The 22443-nt window shown below is 45.6% G+C and overlaps 1 protein-coding gene across 3 annotated transcripts in view; it reads right to left on the bottom strand.

Annotated features, from left to right (window-relative positions):
- RASAL1 (RAS protein activator like 1) overlaps positions 1-22443 on the bottom strand; it is a 67558-nt gene that overhangs the window by 27799 nt on the left and 17316 nt on the right. For all 3 annotated transcript variants that reach the window (XM_080986247.1, XM_080986249.1, XM_080986248.1), the window contains exons 3-12: positions 21022-21135; positions 16180-16241; positions 15244-15373; positions 9194-9275; positions 7912-8049; positions 6360-6448; positions 4513-4630; positions 3113-3266; positions 2614-2678; positions 1017-1129 (exon numbers count right to left, since the gene is read on the bottom strand). In XM_080986247.1, coding sequence (XP_080842373.1) covers positions 1017-1129; positions 2614-2678; positions 3113-3266; positions 4513-4630; positions 6360-6448; positions 7912-8049; positions 9194-9275; positions 15244-15373; positions 16180-16241; positions 21022-21135 — 1065 coding nt within the window. The remainder of the gene's footprint in view (positions 1-1016; positions 1130-2613; positions 2679-3112; positions 3267-4512; positions 4631-6359; positions 6449-7911; positions 8050-9193; positions 9276-15243; positions 15374-16179; positions 16242-21021; positions 21136-22443) is intronic.

Raw genomic sequence — 22443 nt, 5'->3', positions numbered from 1 at the left:
CATTGGTAGGATTGACAGATGCTGTCAATCCGGCATGAGGCGGTTGCGGTGCCACCGCAGCCGCTGAAGCGCAGCCCTTCTGCGTCCCTCCCCATCCTATCCTCTTCCTCCTCTCTCAGGCCGCCTCCTCAGCTGCCACCACCACTGCCGCCTCCGGGCTCACGGGCGGCGTGGGCGAGAGTCTCTCTCCCTCCCCCCCTCTCTCTGGCAGGGAAGGGCCGATGGAACTCCTCACGCCAGGATGACGGCGCCAGCGTGCACGCTCTCGCGTGTCGGAGGACCCCGAGCCGCTGCTTCCCTCCCGAGCCGGGCGAGCATGAAACCCAGGAAATTTAAGGGACATCATCAATAAGGGACAGCAGCGGGACACGGCGCTGGGGAAAGGGAGTTTCCCGCCAAATAAGAGACAGTTGACAGCTATGCTTCTAACTAACAGCTGGGAGGGGGGCATCCATTTGATTTCTAGCACAGAGCCACTTCCTTTGTTACCTTAACGGCCCATACTTAAGGGACCATCACAGCTAATTCAACCATTGAACCCTTGCTGCATGCAGGAATTAGAAGGGTCTCAGGCATGAAGCCCTAACAGCCCCAACCTCCAACTCACAACATTATTTTTGGAGTCATAAATCATCTGCCAGGCAGGCTCTCTTGCTTCTGTTTTAATTAGCACTGTTGGGTGAGGAAAAAACCGCTACCTGCGAATGACACCCATCGCGACGCACCACTGTTTTTTAATCATTTTTCTCGTGGCGTTTGGCACCCTACCCCCCCATTTCTCAGCAGACGGCCTTGTCTCTCCTACACTCTTGCTCTGAATGTCACAGTGATGTGTTCTCCACTCTCTTCCCACTCCTCCTCTCCTCGAACTCTTTCCATTCCAGCTGTCCCTCTCAAGGAATCCTGGAGCTGAGATCTAGTACCTGAGTTTCTTTCCTCCTCCCTCCCAACCACTTTTCCTTTTCTGTCCTTTGCAAAACACACCTCGGCTCCCTCTTGAGTGTTCTTCCTCTTACCTGGTCCGGCTCGGCTCAATCTTGCAGGGATCCAGCTCCACGTACTTCTTCTCCTCGAAGATTCGGTTGATGATGGCCTTCAGCACCTCGTGGAGATAAGGCATCCCGGCCACCTGACGAATCACAGAGAGTTAGGAAAAGAAGAAGGGGGGGAAATACTTTTTCCAAAACATACATCCGGGTGGAAAGAAAAAAATTACTAAAAACATCTCATTGGTGCTGAAATGTTCCAAGGGTATATAGATCCTTACTGCAAACTTTTATACTGGATATACGTGTTAACTCACATGGTTTACCACAAAGAATCCAGAGATTTCTTGTGTTATTAATAGTCAGAGATCCCACATCTTTTGCCCTGCAGTTCCCAGGCCATAGTTAGAGGAATAGTCAGAGGTTTCCCTTCACTTGCCATGGGAACTCTACAATTCTATGATTACCGTATTTTTCTGTGTATAAGCCGATAAGGGGTTGCAGCAATCGCCCCAAGACAGCTCAACAACCGCCACCACCGATTGTCCAGATTTTCACTTCTATTTTAGGGTTTAAGTAAAGGTAAAGGGACCCCTGACCATTAAGTCCAGTCGTAACCGACTCTTCGGTTGCGGCGCTCATCTCGCTTTATTGGCCAAGGGAGCCGGTGTACAGCTTCCGAGTCATGTGGCCAGCAAGACTAAGCCGCTTCTGGTGAACCAGAGCAGTGCACAGAAACGCCGTTTACCTTCCCGCTGGAGCGGTACCTATTTATCTACTTGCACTTTGACGTGCTTTCGAACTGCTAGGTTGGCAGGAGCAGGGACTGAACAAACAACGGGAGCTCACCCCATCACAGGGATTCGAACCACCGACCTTCTGATCGGCAAGTCCTAGGCTCTGTGGTTTAACCCACAGCGCCACCCGCTTCCCTGTTTTAGGGTTTAGGCAACCCTAAAATATTGTTTCTTCATTCTGGGTTCAAAAAAATAGGGGTCATCTTATTCATGGGGGCATCTTATACACATAAAAATATGGTATTCTATTATTATAATTACATTGTAATGAGAGAGAGATATTTGCTTGCTCTTTTTTTTTAATAGGAAAGATGCCTTGAAACCCAGACTGGGGGAAAGGCTAGATGTCTCTCTCTCTCTCTCTCTCTCTCTCTTTCTCTCTGTGTGTGTGTAAATACAAGCTGATTTGTTCAACGCAACACACCGCCGACACGTCTCCCTTTTCCTTTCACCAAGTGCTTGCAAAAAAAGAGAGAAAAGGGGGTTTGTCCTGTTTGCTGTGAAAATATATATTTTTTTCTTTCCTCTGCAAAGGGTGGTTCATCTCATCTCATGGCAGGTGTTTTGCCACCCCGCCTCCCCCCCCAATGGCATCATTCGCACCCGAAACCAAACCTCATGAAAATGTGGCACATGTTGCAGATTTGTTTATTTACCACCACCCTAGCGGCTCAGGGACAGCCCCTTCTGTTTCACAGAAACTCACACACAGAGTGCAGAGAGAGAGAGAGAGAGAGAGAGAGAGAGAGAGAGAGAGAGAGAAAGGGAGAGGGAGGGAGATGGAACTCAGCAATACCCACCTGCTGGTTCTTCCTCCGCTATTTACTCACCTTCATGAACTGCTCCATGGATTTAGAAGCCAAGGAGTTGGAACGGAAGAGGGTGTTTGGATCAGCTGAAAGAACACAGAGGGGGTTTGCAATTAGCACCACGAGTGAGAAAATCTACCTGCGAATGACGCTGGCTCCCCTACATTAAGGCGTTGGATTTTTCTCACACCATCTGCTCTCCTTCCCACTGGCCAACTCTGCAGAAGCAGTCTGCTCCGTGTCTGGGTCCCAAACCGAAGTCTTTAGGTTCGGCGAAGATGCTCCCCCAAAACCGCTGCTTCCAAGCTTCGCTCTCTGCAACCTTAGGGGCTAGAAACTTGCTCGTATGGAAGAATGAAAACCAAGGTTTTCAGAAACCCAGGTTCTCTCTTTTGTGCTATGGAATTGCAGGGCTCACACCCAGCCCTAGGCACCCAACTGGTCCTGCTGCCACAATCCTGGGCAACCAACCTCAAATGGCGCACAGACGCACAACGTGACATATGAAGGAATTACTTACTGGTTCTTGAAACCTCACGGAGGTTCACATAGTCCAAAAAAGGCAGCACCAAGCCTTGGCCAAGGAAGATCTTGACTAATTTGGTGGCTACATCCTGGCGACTCTCCAACGAGCAGACCTCTTCCAGCAGGGCTAAGGGTGTGACGTCCTCCTCCTGTAGTGAAGCAGAACATCTGCAAATGGCATACATATATATGTGTGTGTATGTATTTAAAACAGGTGTGGTGAACCTTTCTCAGCCCGAGGGCCACATTTGCTTATTTGCAACCTTCCAAGGGCCACATGCCTGCAGTGTTAGAAACTCATATAAGTTAGGCCCAAATGGCTTTTTAAACCAGGGATACAGTCAAGGAGTGGCTGCTGAGACCATATAACACAGGTCTTGAAATACCTACATTGGCTCCCAGTACGTTTCTGAGCACAATTCAAAGTGTTGGTGCTGACCTTTAAAGCCCTAAATGGCCCAGTATATCTGAAGGAGCATCTCTACCCCCATTGTTCAGCCCAGATACTGAGGTCCAGCTCTGAGGGCTGGACCTCACTGGGAGAAGTGAGGTTACAGGTAACCAGGCAGAGGGCCTTCTTGGTAGTGGCACCACCCTGTGGAACGCCCTCCAATGTGTCAAGGAAATAAACAACTAAAGTGGTACCTCAGGTTACAGACGCTTCAGGTTACAGACTCCGCTAACCCAGAAATAGTACCTCGGGTTAAGAACTTTACTTCAGGATAAGAACAGAAATAGTGCGGCGGCGGTGGCAGGAGGCCCCATTAGCTAAAGTGGTACCTCAGGTTAAGAACAGTTTCAGGTTAAGAACGGACCTCCAGAACGAATTAAGTTCTTAAGCCGAGGCATCTGACTTTTAGAAGACATCTGAAGGCAGCCCTATTTAGGGAAGTTTTTAATGTTTGATGTTATATTATGTTTTTATATACGTTGGAAGCTGCTCAGAGTAGCTGGGGCAACCCAGTCAGATGGATGATGATGATGATGATGATGATGATGATGATGATGATTGAATAGGATGTCCCTATTTTCAGCGGAGAAATGTTGGAGGATATGAATGACTAGTTGCTGTCTGGGGAGTCACACAGCTCAAAAGTCGTGTTTTTCAACAAGACTTTTCGGTTCCTGAAATTCATTCTGATTGCGCAGATAAAATATCACGGGTAGAATTCTACAGGGTGTGTTGCTCGCATATGAAAACAGTCAAGATACAATGATCCCCAGGCATGCACCTCCAGATGGCGGAGATATCAGGTGAAATTCCCCACCCCCAAAATTTCTTCTCCTCCCCCCCCCATTTTCCCCACAAAACACCTGCCTTGACTGTGCCTGCCTCTTTTTAACCCCGTGTCTCTCTCATGCACAAAAAAGGAGGGTAAACCACTAAGTGCACACCTCTGATGGGCACATGACGGACTCCACCAGCAGATCTATGAGTGGCTGGTAGTACCGGGAGGGCAGGATCCGATCCTCGGCGAGTCGCACCCGCAGTCTCAGCGCCCCCAGCTTCCCCCTGCAAGCAGAGAGCACAATCTACACCAGGAGGCTTAGTTTGATCAGAATCAATTATAGACTTCTGGAGTTCACGCGTAATACATGACTTCTGGTTAGCGAGTCGCCATAGCCACTAGAGGGCTGTGAAAATTTGTGTCCCTTGCTTTTTAAACTCGTCTACCCATGTACTATCTGAAAACAAAGGGGCATATTGGCATTATTGAAATATATTGGCATTATTTTCAGCTCCCCCACCCTTGTTAAATTATCTGCGCTGGCTGCTCATCTGCAAAGAAAATCCGCCCTGAGCAACTTAGGTTCAGGCTACCTTAGGGGAAGTCTAATTCATCTGTGGGTGAGTTATTATTGACAAGGCTCATTTGGCAGCAACAAGAAGCTGAGCTTTTAGTGGCATCGACCCAGCCATGTGGAATATCCTGCCAACAGAGATCTGGCAGGCTCCTTCGGTGCCAAACTTTGTACGCCTGCAGAAATTTTTCCCCCTGTGCCGCCAGGCCTACGCAGGCAATTAGGAAGCCATCTTTCCATAACGGTTAGCTGATTGCCTGTGGTTTCAAATTTGTATGCGTTTTTAATATACAGAGATATCGTTGTAAACGGCGTTGACTTTTTTTTTTAAAAAAATGATATAGCGGTATTTAAATCACTTTATAAACAAAATTAATGCATTTAAATTTTAAAACACATTGAAAGCAGTTGAAAATAAATTTAGATTTAAAAATGCAACATTGAAAGCAGTTGAAAATAAATTTAATTTTAAAAACACAATATTAAAAGCAGCTTAAAACAAAATTACCACAACTCTAAGGTGGGTCCATCTATTTCACCATCCTGTTCTCACAGTGGCTGACCAGGTGAACTCCCATCCACCTTGGACTATGATGCTCCCACTGGGCCCTGAGTACCACAGCTCAACCTCTCCCCACCCAAGATCCTGCTGTTCACCTCTGGCCCCTCAGTCTGACAACCTGTCAGTAGACCCCAAACCCAACCCCCTGGCCACCTGGCCACACCAAGCCCTGACATACCGGTACTTGTCAGTTCGCATTTCTTAGTACAGAAAGTATTGATCTGATGTGTAGAGTTCTTTCCTATTCTACTTAATTCAAGAGGCTTCTGGAAGCTTCTCTGTGTGAAAGAAGCAAGCAGAAGGTTCATGATGTTTGGGTTATTCTTTCAGAGAAGCTGAGTACAGCTGCCTTAAACTGGTTCTGTTATCTCTTTCTGTCAAGGTCATGCGAACTATAAAAGTCTCTATCTTTATCTCTCTTTCCTTCTGGTGTGGTGTTCTCTGTACATAGTATGCTTAGTGTTAAGGTTTAAACTTATTATAAGTTATTGTAAGTTTAAGTTAAGTCTGCTGCAACTGGATTTCTTATGGACAGTGCCAACCCTGAATGTATTGGATTTGTGACCTTTATGCTCATTTGCCTTCAGTAGCAGTAAAGCTCTGCTGGATGAAATACAACTGCCTCTGGTCTATTTTGGGGGAATATTGGGTCTACTTCCAGGTGGGGCCGGGTTGTGGTCTGGCCTCCTAGCCACTCCCCTCACACTGGGGGAGACCCCGGCCACGTAAGGTTGCCAGGTGGCCAATCAGTTTTTACTCTGCTAAATCAGTTTTTACTCTGCTAACTATACATCTGGAATCTACTCTGAATTGATACCGAATAGAATTCCATGACAATGCTATGACCCAAGAAGGCCAGAAGAGGTCCCACATTTACCCTGCATCTCCCTCTGTGATGGTGAAAGGCAACAGGCGGTACCAGCCTTTGACAGGGACCTTCTGCAAGGCATCCAAGGAGAACTCAACCTGCATGGATGAGAGAAAGTGACAGGTCAGTGTGGAGGTAAATGAGTGCTGGAAGTGCAACAGCAGGGATCATTCTGTTTGCGACTCAAGGGTTAATTCAGGTAGGGCTAAAGGCTGGGTTGTGCCTCTGATTATACAACTGGCTTGCAGGGATGGAGGGCAGCAAGGTGTCTATGAGCCTGTGTAGAAACTACCCTCCTGAGGTAAAATTCACATGTCTTGCTCCACCCACCTTTGCCTCTGGCCCCGCCCACCGCTTGCAGGTGGCCCCCAGGAGGTTGCACAGAAAGGAATGCGGACCTCAGACCTTCCCCATTCCCCGATTCAGTTCCTCAAGTTATAGTTCGACCCTGGATAGCTCAGTTGGACAGTGTGGTGCTGATAATGCCAAGGTTGCAGGTTTGATCCCCGTAAGGGACAGCTGCATATTCTTGAGTTGCAGTGGGTTGGGCCAGATGATCCTTAGGGTCCCTTCCAACTCCACAATTCTTTGACCCCTGTCAAAGCAGCAGCCGCAACCCCTCATGTGAGATGTAACGTCACTGAGGCAGTCAGATACAACATTTCCTGTTTGCCCAGAGTGGACACACAGGGGAATGTTGCTCCAGCCAGGAGGACTTCCCATCACACCTGGTCTGGAGCATCCTCCCCCTGCGTGTGACCAGGTAGATGGGTGTGACCCTGGCAGGCCCTAAAAAAAGGGCTAGCCATTCAGCCATCTTCTTCTTTTCGTCTTGTTCCATTTTTCCTTTTGGACTCTTTTGCTGGCTCTTAGCACATGGCTCATCCTTACAGACAATGGAAGCCACAAGGCAGAAAGTCTGTAGTCTAGATCATACTTCTTTTCTCTACACATGTACCTGTAACGATAGTGGTACCTCAGGTTACAAACACTTCGGGTTACAGACACCGCTAACCTGGAAGTAGTACCTCAGGTTAAGAACTATACCTCAGGATGAGAACAGAAATCATGTGGCGGCAGTGTGGCAGCAGCGGGAGACCCCATTAGCTAAAGTGGTATCTCAGGTTAAGAACGGTTTCAGGTTAAGTACGGACCTCCAGAACGAATTAAGTTTGTAACCAGAGGTACCACTGTACAAAATTAAAGGCTGCCTTCAGGACCATACTGTGAACTGAATGTAAGTAAACTTTACCATTACTTTTAAAAGAAGACTGTTGTGTTATTGTTGTTTTTAAGAGAGAAATAAAGGGGAAATTTACCAGGAACAATCCAATCTGGACAAGCCAGATTGCTCAACTCAAATGATTCTTACGAATCCATCAACTACCGGTAGCTTCCAGCAATGTGCAAGGGAATGTGCTGTGCTACTAGCTCACTAGCGTGCCTGAGGAAGGATAATATTTAATCAATATATCCTCTCCTACTATCCACAACATTCCCACACCTCAGAGCTTGCATAAGAGGGACCCAGCCAGGCCAGCCTCCTGTGCCCACCACTCACCCGTCCCAGGAAGTCATTCTTGCCCACCATGTCCCAATCCCACACTTCTACGATCAGCGGGGTTTCCCCAGAGGTCCCCTCCTCCAGGACAAACTCGAGCATCTCATCCCAGCGCGGGAAGCGAGTTTTCTTGATGATCTGCAGAGGCAGAAGAATGCGTAAACGCAAGCGGACAAATGCCCCGTTTAAGAGCAAACACCACCACGATCACCCCTGCCGCCTTGCCCACGGTGAGACACACGGCCGTTTGTGTGCAGCCACATGGAGTGAGTCAGCTTGTGGTGTAGCGGTTAGATTGCCAGACTAGGATCTAAGAGACCCGAGTTCAAATCCCCCACTCAACCAATAAAGCTCATTGGGTGATCCTGGGCCAGCAGCTGCCTTTCAGGCTAACCTACTACACAGGGTTGTTGTTAAAAGGAGAATAGAGATGGGGAGACCCTGTTCCTAGAGGGTGTGCATGTCAAAGACCTGTTAGTATTTCTGCACCAGGATTCCAGCAGGAAGCCTGTTTTCAGCATCCTAGAGGTACCCAATCGGCACAAAAGGGGACTTTGTTTTAGCCACTGAGAAGAAGCCTTCTTCTCACCTTTTGTGCTGATGGGAGCCAATCAGAATGAAAGGAAGACAGTCAGTCACTGAGGATTGGCTCCTAGGGTTGTTCTGGATAAGGTGCGCCGGAAGAAGACCAAGGAGGAGTTGTTCTGCCTGCCCCAAAGCTAAGCATTTAGGGACACTTGGAAACACAATGAGCTTCAGTTTCAAGAGAACGGTGTGCAAGTTATGTTATGTACAGTGGAACATGAAAGGAAAACGTAACTGAAGACACCCTGAAGATTTTTGGAGCACTCCAAATCATTTGCCTAGGTGCGTGCACAGAAAATAGCGGATCTACCTGCATCCATCTCCATGAAAGTAAAATAAAAATACATTTATATTATGGCAAATTGTGTGTGCGTTGGGCAAAATTGCACCAAAAAATGTGTACATTAGGAGAAATTCATACTAATATGCTGGTGAATTTTCATGAGGGTTGGGGAAAAAAAAACTCCCACACACAAGCTAATGCAAAAAACATGAAGTACTAAGACAGGAAAAATGAGAAAGAGAGAAACTGAAAATGGATAAGATTCCCCAGTCCTCACTTCCTGTTCAGACTCAGACTTTCCCTGGGACACAATAGCCTTTCTGGGCTTTGACTCCAGTTCTTATTTCCCAGGTCTTGGATTCAAATCCTACCATATGGTTCTGACACTTGAAACGCATCAGGGGCTATACTTACAGCTGTTTCGAGCACCTGCCCATTCCACAGGACACGGGCAAAGGGGTCTGAGGTTCCAGAGGTGTCCCGCGGAGCAAGGTCTCTATGTGGAGGAAGATGGCAGATGGATATCAGGAAGTACAGTGGTACCTCAGGTTACATACGCTTCAGGTTACATATGCTTCAGGTTACAGACTCCGCTAACCCAGAAATATTGCTTCAGGTTAAGAACTTTGCTTCAGGATGAGAACAGAAATCGGGCTCCGGCGGTGCGGCGGCAGCAGGAGGCCCCATTAGCTAAAGTGGTGCTTCAGGTTAAGAACAGTTTCAGGTTAAGTACGGACCTACGGAACGAATTAAGTACTTAACCTGAGGTACCACTGTATATTCCAACAGGGTTTTATTTCTTTATTTTTAATTTAACAAAAATGAAATGTAGCTTCATCAACAAAACAAAAACTTCTTAAAGGGGGCTCACTGCCGAGGTTGACAAAGGAAGGCCTTTCCTGGCAGCGGAGGGTTCATTTCAGCCTTAGGTGTGTGGCTGTCTTCTAACAGCAAACTCAAACTCGGGTGCTGAGGGACGATGGCTACGTAGCCAAAACAGGGCTACTGAAAAACCAGAGTAAGGTATCAACAGGTTTGGGGGAACCTCAAGATTTGCAGAAGTGGAGAAGATCTTGGCAAGGTAAGGGGGCAAAACCACCCCAGTGGTTGTCTAAGCACGCAAAATTGCCACAAAATTCTGAGTGCCTGCAGGTCCTGTTGCTTGTATTTATTCAGCATTATATCCACCGCAAATTGAAAACTCTTTTTCAAGCTGCCATAAACTTTCTGACACCGTAACACGGCTACTGCTATCACTGCCACCAAACATAGGAGCCAACTCCTAGGCACCATGGGTGCTGCAGCCCCCACAATAAAATATTTTAAGGATCCGCCCTGCCTCCCCCAGCTGATGGACATTCCCATTCAAATGGTGTGTGTGCACTATGTCATGTGAATGATTATGCTGGGTGTGACTCACCTGGGGCCCCACCCTATTTTATTCAAGTTGACACCCCTGCCCATGTAGTGCAGGGAGCCTGTTGAATTTGCACAGGGGAGTTCTGGATTCCAAAAAAAAAACCCTTGCTCTGACACAAAGCTTCCTGAGCAATCTTGGGCCAATCCCTGTATCTCAGTCTCAAGGGAGAGAGAAATCATGTCTGCTAGCTTGAATTTGCAGAGAAGTTTGGGATAAAAATGTAAACAGCACTACAGTTGTATCCTGGATCCTAAACACCTTGCAAGTTGGAACGTTTTGGCTCCCGAATGCCGCAAACCCGGAAGTGAGTGTTCCAGTTTGCAAACGTTCTTTGGAAGCCAAACATCTGACGCAGCTTCCGATTGGCTGCAGGAGCTTCCTGCAGCCAATCAGAAGCCGCACCTTGGTTTCCAAAGCTTTTGGAAGTCGAACGGACTTCCGGAACAGATTCCGTTTGACTTCCGAGATATGACTGTACTACTAACACTACTAATTTTATTTCATAAGATTTATGCGCTGCTTGGTTATTAAAAACAAAACAAAACAAAACCCTCAAAGCAGTATACATAAAGTATAAAACAAGGAAATGATCAGTCGAAACAGTTAAAAACTATTTAAAGCATTCAAAAAACAATTAAAGTCATTGATAAGCTAAAAACCTGTCAACATTCTACATACGTATCTGGATACTTTTACCTGAAAAAAAAGAGTTTTTAGCAGGTGTAGAAGAGAGTACAGTGAAGGGGCCTGTCTGATGTCAAGTGGCAGTGAGTTCCAAAGTTCAGCCCCTGCCAGGCTAAAAGATTGATCCCTTACAAATGTGGAATAAGAATTATGTGGCACTTGTAACAGGTATATTGTTCCGTATATTGAAGCAGACGAGTGGACATTTATGGGGTAAGGTGACCTCACCGGTAAACTTGTCCGCAAGCTCTACCTAGTAATAGTAATAATTTTATTCTGCTCCCCTGTTGTCATACTCAAAAGGGCTTAACAGCAACTGATTAAAGAGGAGTAGAGAACCAGAAAATGTGCCTCCGTCAACAATTTAAAAAATAAAAAATCTGTTTCCAGCCTAACAGAGCATGTAACCCCTGAGCATGTACAGAGTGCCATTCCCCTTCACCACTGATCAACTCCAACCTGTGCCAAAAACATCTAGAACTCAGGCAAGATTCGCTTTGCAAGTAAGTATTCCCTGTACCCGCATTCTGAGGACCGTGTCAGTTCAAAATGAAACAGAGATGTCTTTAGGCAACAGGACTTATGCTATTACACCCACACCACTGCCGACCCCTTATTCCTTGACTGCAGCCACTCATTCCATTCTTTTTCCCACTCACCCCTATGATCCACCCATTTCCTATTGGCTAACCGGTTGCCTAGGTTCCCAGTTGAGCATCCAGGAGAGGAGGATGCTTTTTCATGGTCTCTGACCACCTGTTCCTTTTCCCTAACCCTCTCAGTTCCCACGCACTGAACCCTTCAGCAGCATCATTCCTGCAAAGCAGAGCATTGAGAGAAAGGTAGCGATCTCATCCAGAATGGTATCTCTTGCACTGAGTTAGCATGCAGTGTAGCGGTTAGACTTCTTTATGGTCCAGCTCTCAATTCCATACAGTAGTGATGTATGGAAGTGAGAGCTGGACCATAAAGAAGGCTGATCGCCGAAGAATTGATGCTTTTGAATTATGGTGCTGGAGGAGACTCTTGAGAGTCCCATGGACTGCAAGAAGATCAAACCTATCCATTCTGAAGGAAATCAGCCCTGAGTGCTCACTGGAAGGACAGATCCTGAAGCTGAGGCTCCAATATTTTGGCCACCTCATGAGAAGAGAAGACTCCCTGGAAAAGACCCTGATGTTGGGAAAGATGGAGGGCCCAAGGAGAAGGGGACGACAGAGGACGAGATGGTTGGACAGTGTTCTGGAAGCTACCAGCATGAGTTTGACAAAACTGCAGGAGGCAGTGGAAGACAGGAGTGCCTGGCGTGCTCTGGTCCATGGGGTCACGAAGAGTCGGACACAACTAAACGACTAAACAACAACAACGGTAGCAGTTAGAGTGCTGGAACAAAACGGGGGAGGTGGGTTCAAATCCCCACTCCGCCACATGAGGGTGCGGCCTTGGGCCAGTCACTGCCTCTCAGCCTAACCTACCTCACAGGGTTGTTGTGGGGATAAAATGAAGAGCAGGATTGGGGGGAACAATGTATTCGACCCTGAGCTCCTTAGAGGAAAAGGTGGGAGATGATAGATAGATAGATAGATAGATAGATAGATAGATAGATAGATGATAGATAGATAGATAGATAGATAGATAGATAGATAGATAGATGCTGGAGATCAGTCACTTTCTTCTCTGAAGGCACAACTTCTGATCATCAAAAGCTCCTTCTTTCCATCCCAGGCAAGTAGCATTTTAAACATAAAAACACCAGCCATAGGTCAGTGGTTTAAATATATGGGGTGAAAGTGGCCCTGGAGAGAGTCCTGAGGGCCAGGCAGAGAAAAGTGGGGAGAGCTGCATTTGGCCCCCAGGCTTGAGGCTTGCCATTTGTGAACATCAAAACTTGGAACTCCCTGCATCTTCCTGAGGACTAGCACCTTGACTCGAAAAGCAAAACCTTCAAAAATGGCACAAACCACAACAAGGGCTACCATTTTGTTATCCATCCCAGCTAAATATGTGAAAGAAGCATTTTGTCACAGAAAATCAAAAGCCTGACCCGAAAAGACATTTAAAAAAAATCAAGATAAATGTGAGCTGTCCCTAAATCCACCACCCACCCACCCAACCCTCCACTCCTGCCAAATCTTTTCACAGCCCCAGTGTTCATTTTTATTATGATTATTCATAAGGTGTTAATTATCTCACTTTCTAAGGGACTGGGAGGCAGCCAAGAGTGCATGAAGATTCGCACTCGATTTCAGCAGCCACAACACCTTTTTATTACAACCACCCTTCTTTTTCTCACTGGGAGAGGGGGAAGTGAGGAAAGCGAACACCTCCAAGCAGTCTTCTAGCTTTTCAACTTTTTAATTTTAAAAAATCTAGCATATATCATCAAAAAAGATGTTCCACAACAGCCACACACCCCCAACATTTTCCAAACCTGTGCTTTTGGGTTGCATACAATGTAGCACTAAGTTAAAGTTATATATTCATTTCAAAATGCACAGGCAAGTTACTGGTAACTTTTTTGCATGTTCCTTTCCCCTCCCCCCCAAAGAAAAATATATCCTGGGAACCGTAGCTCTGTGAAGGGCAAGCTACAGTTCCCTCAGGTTTCTCTGGGGAGATGTCACGACTGACAAGACTGCCAGTGTATTATAGTGGATAGTGTGTCAGTCTAGGACCTGGGAGTAAAGGTAAAGGGACCCCTGACCGACTCTGGGGTTGTGGCGCTCATCTCGCTTTATTGGCCGAGGGAGCCGGCGTACAGCTTCCGGGTCATGTGGCCAGCATGACTAAGCCGCTTCTGGCGAACCACAGCAGCGCACGGAAACGCCGTTTACCTTCCCGCAGTACCTATTTATCTACTTGCACTTTGACGTGCTTTTGAACTGCTAGGTTGGCAGGAGCACGGACCGAGAAACGGGAGCTCACCCCGTCGTGGGGATTCGAACCGTAGACCTTCTGATCGGCAAGTCCTAGGCTCAGTGGTTTAACCCACAGCGCCAGGGTTTAAATCCCTACTTGGCCATGAAGCTCACTGGGTAATCACTGTCTCTTAGCCTAACCTACCTCACAGGGTTGTTGTGGAGATTAAATGAAGAGGGAGTGAACCATTCATGCCACCTTGAGCTCAGGGAGGAAAACAGATGCACAGTTTAAATAAAAGCAAAAGCATTCTAAAAAGCAGTTTTAGTTCCCTTCCAACCAGTGATCTTGGGGTGGCCAGGAACAATATTCTTCAGCCATCAAATACCTGGGTCGACAGGGATGTTTTCAAATCCACCCTGAAAGTTAGTAAGGATGGAGACAGGGTGCACCTTGCTAAAGAAGACATTCCACAAGTGAGGAGCCCCCACTGAGAAGGCCCCGCCATGGGTCAGCAGCAAGCAGGCAGCACCAAGAAGGCCTCATCTTCCAGTCATAGGGTACAAGATGATTGATATTGAGAAAGGCGCTCCTTGAAGTATAATAGCGCTTAGTTTAAATGTAAGGTGTGGATGTGACAACAGAAGCCTTCCATGCAAGCAGATGCTCTCAAGGAGGACCTGACACAGGGCCTGTGAAGGGTATATATCCAGAAAATAATCCCCAGGCTTCAGATGCACTCTCTCTCTCATATAGACAGACAGACAGACAGACAGACAGATAGTGTGTGTGTGTGTGTGTGTGTGTGTGTGTACACACACACACATATATATATATACATACAGTTTTTTCTATTTTACAATTTAAAGTACTTATTTTTACATCCTTAAGATATCAATGACTTCCCTTCTCCTCTTTCCATGGTTCATTTTACATATCACAAGTCCCTGCATATTTTAAAGAAACTACACCATTCAGTATTCCAGTATTGCATCCATCAAAACTTATTTACACTGTTGAATTTATTTTAAGCGTTTTCAGCTGTACACAGTTATCTCCCATATAGTCAATAAACGTTTTCCAATCTTCTCTAAACATATGCTCTTCTTGTTCTCTTATTCTGTATGTTAAGTCTGCAAGCTGTGCATATTCTGTCAATTTAAGTTACCATTCTTCTTTGGTTGGTACTTCCCTCGCTTTCCATTTTTGGGCTAATGAAACATGGACTGCAGAAGTGGCATACATAAATAACCTTTTTTGACGCCTAGGAATTTCAGTCTGAATTGTCCCCAACAGAAAGGAATCTGTGTGTGTGTGTTTTTGGAAAGTACTTTTAAACATTTTTTTTCAATTCATTATGGATCATTTCCCAAAACTTTTTTACCCTTTTACAAGTCCACCACACATGAAAGAACATTCCCTCCACCTGCTTGAGATGCACTCTTGAGCTAGAAAGGGGAGAGGGGGAGAAGGACACACAGAGAGAAAACCCTTCTTCTACCTGGCTTCAATGACATGGCAGCACAGCACCCTCTTGTGGGATTCCTCCACCACCTGCAGCTCCACCGAAATCTCCCCCTGCACCTCTTCGTTGGGATCCACAGGGCTCAGGTTGATCCAGCTGTCGATTCCTGCATTGGAGGAAGAGAGAGAGAATGGGAAACACAGCAGAAGTTTGCAGAAGGACTATATGTGTATATATATATATATATATATATGTATATATGTATGTGTATATACCGTATTTTTTGCACCATAACACTCACTTTTTTCCTCGTAGAAAGTAAAGGGAAATGTCTGTGCATGTTATGGAGCGAATGCCTGTGGGTGGTGGTGGGAATCTGCTGCAGTCGTGAGCAGAGGATCCATGGTTCCCCTTCCTTCCCTCCTCCGTGGTTACAAAGCATGGATCCACATGGATCCTCAGGATTTTTGCATTGGGCTACTCCAAACTCACTGTCAGATCACATGTCTGTGGCCACAGCATGAACCACAAAAATCATATATCCACTATTTCGTTTAGAATATTTTTTTTCTTGTTTTCCTCCTCTAAAAACTACGTGCGTGTTATGGTCTGGTGCGTGTTATAGAGCGAAAAATACGGTATATATATCCCTTTCCATATGAAAATTGTTGATGGTCTTGGCAGATAGTTTAAGGATTTTTCTATCTGTTAACAACAACAATTGTTTGTTTGTTTGTTTGTTTGTTTGTTTGTTTGTTTGTTTGTTGGTATCAACATTTGTTTGTTTTTTTGTTGACGTTTGCTTGCTTGCTTGCTTGCTTGCATGCCACCCATCTGACTGGGATGCCCCAGCCCCTCTGGGCGGCTCCCAACAAAAAATAGTAGGAAACACAATACAACATCACACCCCTCACACCCCACACCCCGCAGCCATTGGTCACCCTTCCCACTAGAGTGCCCACTGGCACCTACCCCGAGAGTGAGATGAGATGAAGTCTTTGCTGAGGGAGATTTTGCCGATGGCATCATCATGCCTGCAAGGAGACAAAGAACAGAAATGGTACAAGATGGGACTGAAAGAGGAGCACCAGAAGCTGCCTTATCTGGCAGGGTTGTTGTGGAGTTTGTGCAACCCTGATTTTTAAGCAAATCATTTGCCCTTCCCAGACTAATTTGCAGAGTGGAACAGTTATCCTTCCGTCTTTGCACTCCTTTGAATTCTGCAATGCAATATCTGGCAGCTAGATATAACCTACACAGAAACACATATCTAAAAATGGGGGGGGGGGGGAATAGGTTTAACATACAAAAATGCCTATTTTTTTGGTGGTGGTGGGGAATACTAATACTAATAATAATAATAATAATTTATTATTTAAACCCCGCCCATCTGGCTGGGTTTCCCCAGCCATTCTGGGCGGCTTCCAACAGAACACTAAAATACAATAACCTATTAAACATTAAAAGCTTCCCTGAACAGGGGTATGTTGTAGCCACTGCAGTCCTACGTACCTCATCCCACCAGTGAAAAAATTCATGTGTGCAGAATGGAACTTCCCTTTGTATGCCTGTAAGCCCCAGATCTGCCCCACAGAGGGGACCCCTAGGAGAGGTGTAAGGGGCCTACTGGGGGCGGGGAGGAAAATGGGGAAAGTTCCATTAGTAAAGGTAAAGGGACCCCTGACCATTAGGTCCAGTCGTGGCCGACTCTGGGGTTGCGGCACTCATCTCGCTTTATTGGCTGAGGGAGCCGGTGTACAGCTTCCGGGTCATGTGGCCAGCATGACTAAGCCACTTCTGGCAAACCAGAGCAGTGCACGGAAACGCCATTTACCTTTCCGCCAGAGTGGTACCTATTTATCTACTTGCACTTTGACGTGCTTTCAAACTGCTAGGTGGGCAGGAGCAACGGGAGCTCACCCCGTCGCGGGGATTCGAACCACCAACCTTCTGATCGACATGTCCTAGGCTCTGTGGTTTAACACAGCGCCACCCGCGTCCTTAAAGTTCCATTACACAAGGTTAAATCCTAGCGCCGACCAAACAAGTTATCTGGATACTGCCCAATGGGTAGGGGAAATGCAGATTGTTGTCGCAGAAACAAGGCTTTTGAACAGACAAACTCAGAACAGGCGTTGGGAGGAAACAGATGGATCCACCTGTTCCTAGTCCTTGTCATGCAATACATCATCTTCTCCAGAAGGCGGCCCACCAAAAAAGCCTATTCTCTCCAGAGCAACGCCAAGCCCTGTAGAAGCAGATAGAGGCAGAGGGTCTCCACTCGCAGAGAAAGCTTTGCCTCCCATTCAGCCCATCCAAGAGCGTTTGAAGGATGTCAAGGTAGGCAGCTCCCCGTGTCGCCCCCAACTCCACCACAGCAGGAATGGGTTAATCAGTCAGTTTTTGGTTTCTGCCCATTTTTCATTTCGCCAGCCTTAAATCCAGTTCTTGGCATTCCTGCATCGGTGTGCAATTTAATTTTTTTAAGGTTTCGATGAAAACTCACCAGGATTTTCATGCAAATTTCCCCCCCGATGTTCTCATTTATATGTGCTGTTTCTCTTAATATAATGCATTTTTGCAACCAAACTTCCCATAATATTGTTTCGGGGTTCTTGTATTTGTTTCAAAGCAAACAGAATATGGTCAAATCCCCCCTAATATAATGCATTTTCGTATGTTACACTTCACTCCAGCAAACGTCCTTCTATACACACAGACTGAAGGAACAATAAATCCTTGGGCCAGAACCTGCAGTACTGTCCAGGGTCCTGAACCTTCCCTGTTCCTGATCAACTCCAGCTAACATCCTTACCTTGCGCAGTCTCACCTGAGCCACTGCCTTGCTGGGGCGACGAGAACCTTGGTGGATCAGGAAAGCTACCAGTGGGTAGTAGCCATGATGGCTAGACATAGCCTCCAAGGACCCTACGTAGGCTACACCACATCCCTAGCCACACACACTCCATTGGACCAGCACTGCCCTGTCCTTGTGCGTTTTTGCCTAGCCAGAAATGTGTCCTCAATCTCTTGACAATGATTCTTGCCTGCCTGGGTGGAGGATAGAGAGGGGCAGGTGAGTGCAGGAAGAAAGTAGCCTACTATACAAAGGTAAGTTTTGTGGCCCCGCCCACTTTTGCCGCTGGCCCCGCCCACCACCAGCATGTGGCCCCGAGAAGGTTTCCCCAAGTGGAATGTGGCCCTTGCATTAAGTTAATCAGAGTTAAACCATTCCAGGGGGTGAGGCAGAGAGACAGCACCCAGCCCAAGGTCACCCAGTGAGCTTCATGGCCTAAGTAATAATAATAATAATAATAATAATAATAATAATAAATTTTATTTATACCTGCCCTTCCCGGTCAGAGCCAGGCTCATGGCGGCTAACACCAGTAAAATGACAATAAAAATATAATGAGGGGGGAACCAATTCAAAATACAGGTTAAAATACAATTTAAAATGCAGCCTCATTTTATTTTATTTTTTCTTCTTTTTATTGAGTTTCACTTTAAAAGTAGCCCATAGATCAAAATCATAAGGGGAGGGAAACATAAGGATCAGACTGAGTCTAAACCAAAGTCCAGGCGGAACAGCTCTGTCTTGCAGGCCCTGAGGAAAGATGTCAAGTCTCGCAGGGCCCTAGTCTCTTATGACAGAGCGTTCCACCAAGTCAGGGCCAGTACTGAAGATCCACCAGGGCGGATTTGATTTAAATCAAATTGATTTAAATCACTAGTCAATAAGACTTGATTTAAATCACTAGTCAGTAAGACTTGATTTAAATCACTAGTCAGTAAGACTTGATTTAAATCTTTTTCTTTTCTTTTTACAGAAAGACCCATTACTGGTATAATCTTAATATTTACAACCAGTTGAGGGTTTCATTTTTGGAATAATAAATTTTCAGAGTAGTTTTTACAGTTATATAAAAAATTACTGATTTGGTTATACTATTAGAAATACATAGACCGATAATTATGAAATTATTGTGAGGTTTAATAAGTTAACTATTTATATTTGGACAACTTTTCTGCTCTACTTTATTGGAAGGAGAAAAATAATAATTTCCTTAATAACAATTTAAACAATTTATTTAACTAAAGCAATAACATTATAGCAAATGTATCCATGTTTGTTAACTGATGTGGTTAAACTTCTTTTAAAATAAAACAGACTGAGTTTTAGCACACATGAAAAACTTAAAACAAATCCTTATTTCCTGATGAATAGCCTTTGGACTATAATGTAACGTAAATAGAAAACTATCTTTAGAAAGATTTTTCCTCCAAAAGCATTTTATTTTAAAAAACCAATTTAAATTTTAAAAAATCTGATCTAAAATTTTTAAAATCTGATTTAAATTTTTAAAAATCTGTTTAAAAATTGTTGATTTTTATCCACCCTGCTTGTCACTTACAGAGCAATTGTAGCTCTGGTGCATTGTTTTATTGTCCTTAAGAGATTTGTGAAGGCGGTTTTATTGGAGTCTGCCGAAAGGATTTCATCGCTGTGCTCTCAACCCAGCCAGCCTTGCAGGGTTCTCATGAGGAAAAAGGGGGGGCAGGGGAACGACGCATGCCACAGTGAGCAAATTGGAGGTGAGGTGGAATATAAATGCAATGAGTAAATAAATATAAAGTAATGCTACAAGGGAAGTGATTAGAGACTCCTACCATAAGGGGCTCAGGAAACGCAGTCCTCAAATCCAAGAACAGGAGAGTGTTATTCTGTCATCTGTCTTAAGGCAACCAGATGGACTACTTACACTAATCACGCTGAGCCTGATAGAACCCATTCGCCTTTGTCAGTTGTAAGAAGTTCGATCTGCATCGAGTCCAGAGCCATCTCAGCTCGTGTAGACAGATAAACGACAGACTTTAGAGCAGAACTTCCCTGGGAGAATATTGAAACCTTCATATACAGTGGAACCTTCAGGTTACATACGCTTCAGGTTACATACGCTTCAGGTTACAGACTCCACCAACCCAGAAATAGTACCTCAGGTTAAGAACTTTGCTTCAGGATGAGAACAGAAATCGTGTTCCGGTGGTGCGGCGGCAGCAGGAGGCCCCATTAGCTAAAGTGGTGCTTCAGGTTAAGAACAGTTTCAGGTTAAGTACAGACCTCCGGAACGAATTAAGTACTTAACCCGAGGTACACTGTATTGTATTGGATCAGCAACCTCTTAAACATGTCCTTGTAGTCTATCAGCATCACACAGTTGCCTAGAGAGGTCTTTTCCATCGTAGCCCCTCCAAACAGGGTAATAGCAAAGCATTGCTGGGTATTATTCCTGTTGTTGTTTAGTTGTTTAGTCGTGTCCGACTCTTCGTGACCCCATGGACCAGAGCACGCCAGGCACTCCTGTCTTCCACTGCCTCCCCCAGCTTGGTCAAACTCATGCTGGTAGCTTCGAGAACACTGTCCAACCATCTTGTCCTCTGTCGTCCCCTTCTCCTTGTGCCCTCCATCTTTCCCAACATCAGGGTCTTTTCCAGGGGGTCTTCTCTTCTCGTGAGGTGGCCAAAGTATTGGAGCCTCAGCTTCAGGATCTGTCCTTCCAGTGAGCACTCAGGGCTGGTTTCCTTCAGAATGGATAGGTTTGATCTTCTTGCAGTCCATGGGACTCTCAGGAGTCTCCTCCAGCACCGTAATTCAAAAGCATCAATTCTTCGGTGATCAGCCTTCTTTATGGTCCAGCTCTCACTTCCACTCATCACTACTGGGTATTATTCCTACCTCCTCAAAATACAATGGTCTTCTGCATGCATGGCCCATTACAGCCCACCTTCTCTGGTGTCCATTCCCCTACTTACCCAATGGTGTCTTCATCCAGAACATAGAAGGAGAGGTTGTGGAACCCCATCGGAAGGTGCAGAGTATATTCCTCCCCCCAGAAAGGGTTGAGGTTCTTCCACACCGTGGCAGTTCTGCAGAGGGGAAGCAGAGAAGAGGTCAACACTGGATGTGTGGCTGTCTTTTGAGGTGTCAAAAACCCAGATTCTCAAGTATATACATAGCATGGGGAACCATTGTCCCTCCAGAGGCTGCAGAACTCATAACTCCCATCATCCCAGACCACTGGCCATGTTTGCTAGGCCTGATGGGAGTTGTAGTTCAGCAACAACAGGAGGGACAAAGGTTCCCCATGCCTGATATAACACACCCTGGGACCTTGGGGTGAAGGGTGGGTGAAATAATAATAATAATAATAATAATAATAATTTCACTTGTTATTATTATTAATTAATCAACCTTCCTCAAAAGAGCCCAGAATGATATACATAAAACCTATGGGCAAAATGTATTTTTTTATTTTTAAAAAAATTATTAGATTTATATTCTGCCCTTTCATTGTAGAAGGACATGTGGATCCAGAATTGGCCTCCAAGGTCACTTACGGACTCACTGTTAAAACCGTGTTTATGGGAGACAATCTTACTTGGCTACGAGTGATCGCCAAAGAAGAAGAAGACAACTGCTGTTTATCATAGCATCACAGGGCAGTTCACAGAATAAAATATAGTAAATAATAAAAACAAAACAGCAAAACAATACCCCCCTACACACACACACTTCCCACAGACACATTTAAAAAGTGGTAGAATATGAATCAGCCAAAGGAACTTTTTCACCTGGTGCTTAAAAATATATAATGAAGGTACCAGGTGAACCTCCCTGGGGAGAGCATTCTGCAAATGGGGAGCCACTACAGAGAAGGCCCGTTCTCATGTTGCTGCCCTCTGGACCTCACGTAGAGGAGACACACAAAAAAGGGATCAAATGATGAACACAGAGTCTGGGATGGCTTATACAGCAAAAATTCAGCAAAACAGTGCTAAAACCATATGCACACGAAGAAGAGTCCTGCTGGATCACACCAAAGGGGGCCCATCGAGTCCAGCATCCTGTTCTCACAGTGGCCTTAATAGGAAACCTGCAAATTAGAACTCATAACCCACCTACTTTCAGCAGCCAGAAGCATCATAGCCACTGGAGAGACCTGTCGGGAGTAAGCATGGACCAATGGTACCAAATAGTATGGGAAACAGCCCTACTAGAAAAATTAACCAATAAACTGAAACTGACACTGGGACAAAGACTCCTTCACCCCGATATGGCTCCCCTTTATCACATACACAGCTCAACAAGACAACGACAAAAATCCACCAACAGCATACAAATCAATATGGCAAACCTGATCCAAAACACCCACCCACCCCACTCACACATGAAAA

This window comes from Podarcis pityusensis (genome assembly GCF_964106645.2).
Source record: "Podarcis pityusensis genome assembly, chromosome: 16".
Taxonomy (NCBI): domain Eukaryota; kingdom Metazoa; phylum Chordata; class Lepidosauria; order Squamata; family Lacertidae; genus Podarcis; species Podarcis pityusensis.
Note: the sequence above shows the minus strand (reverse complement) of the source record. Positions and strands in the feature narration are given on the sequence as shown.